Source organism: Poecilia reticulata, linkage group LG3 (genome assembly GCF_000633615.1).
Source record: "Poecilia reticulata strain Guanapo linkage group LG3, Guppy_female_1.0+MT, whole genome shotgun sequence".
Lineage (NCBI taxonomy): Eukaryota > Metazoa > Chordata > Actinopteri > Cyprinodontiformes > Poeciliidae > Poecilia > Poecilia reticulata.
In genome coordinates, this window is record NC_024333.1 from 31,102,685 (window position 1) to 31,103,824 (window position 1,140).

Genomic DNA, 1,140 nt, shown 5'->3' on the forward strand with positions numbered 1-1,140 from the left:
TGCTTTGCGTCCTAAAAACAATACTTACGTGGGACGTGCTTGAAGTTCACACCAACCTCTCTTGACCTGATTTTACCTAAGAACTACTTTTGTTACTATATGAAATAACTTATTGTAAGGAAATTCAAGTGTACACAGAGTTTTACCCTCCACAAACCTGCTTCATTCCTGACATGTAGAGTAAAGGTCAGGTGAGAGTATTGTGATGCAAGAAGCTGCATTTGTTTGCTTTTWAAAAACAAAATGTTCATCTTTCTGTCACATTTTCAAGATGCCTTGAATGGGCATTACAATAAACCTTTAAGTAAGAAAACRGGTTCACATCTGACAGCTTAGAAACTGAAATGCTAATTGATCTGACAGTAAAGTTTTAACTTTCTTTTTTTTTTTTTTTTCCACGTCGGACCTATAAATGAAAACATAAACGTATGACAGCACGGTAAGTCCAGAGTTTCTCTGTCTAGTTATTGTTGTATATATTTGTGGAGACTGCAGAATAAGTCAGTGCTTACAGTTTTATTCTCCTGTTTAATATAATTTAAATGTCACTTTTCCAGCATTTCTGGGGCCCCGTAGCAAACTGGGGTCTTCCCATCGCTGCCATCGCAGACATGAAAAAGAGCCCTGAAATCATCAGCGGCAGGATGACCTTTGGTAAGACATACAAAKGCATGGACAGACRSWKKYKKTTKYTTKCWTSYRWYYSWKYYYKKKKTKGSKRYYRTYGKTKKWYTWSKYARMAAAAAAAWAAAAAAATYTGTTTTATGTRTCAAGTTCAGGTGTAGTTTTTGAAAAAGTTTTCTTCTTTATTTGAATTCAGATTTACTTAATCTGTTGTTATCATGGCCTGACTTTTGCTGTTGATTTATTAAGATGCTCCAGTGTTATTTCACAGTTACTTACATGTGAGCATTTGGGAAAGTGAGAAGTTTATAAGGTGAAGGTACATTAATAAATCCATGTTTGCGTGTTTTTCTGCTCTCAGCTCTGTGCTGCTACTCTCTGCTCTTCATGAGATTCGCCTACAAGGTTCAGCCTCGTAACTGGCTCCTCTTCGCCTGCCATCTGACCAACGAGTCGGCACAACTGGTCCAGGGAAGTCGCCTCATCAAATACAAGTGAGATATACCTGATGTTCTG

At 37.9% G+C, this 1,140-nt stretch overlaps 1 protein-coding gene across 1 annotated transcript; it reads left to right on the forward strand.

Moving 5' to 3' along the window:
* The first annotated feature begins 524 nt into the window (after positions 1–524).
* Positions 525–1,133, forward strand: mpc1 (mitochondrial pyruvate carrier 1). The gene is made up of 2 exons (XM_008405860.2): positions 525–654; positions 986–1,133. The coding sequence occupies exons 1-2, from the start codon at positions 543–545 to the stop codon at positions 1,120–1,122; spliced, it is 249 nt and encodes an 82-aa protein (XP_008404082.1). The 5' UTR covers positions 525–542; the 3' UTR covers positions 1,123–1,133.
* Positions 1,134–1,140: the final 7 nt, after the last annotated feature.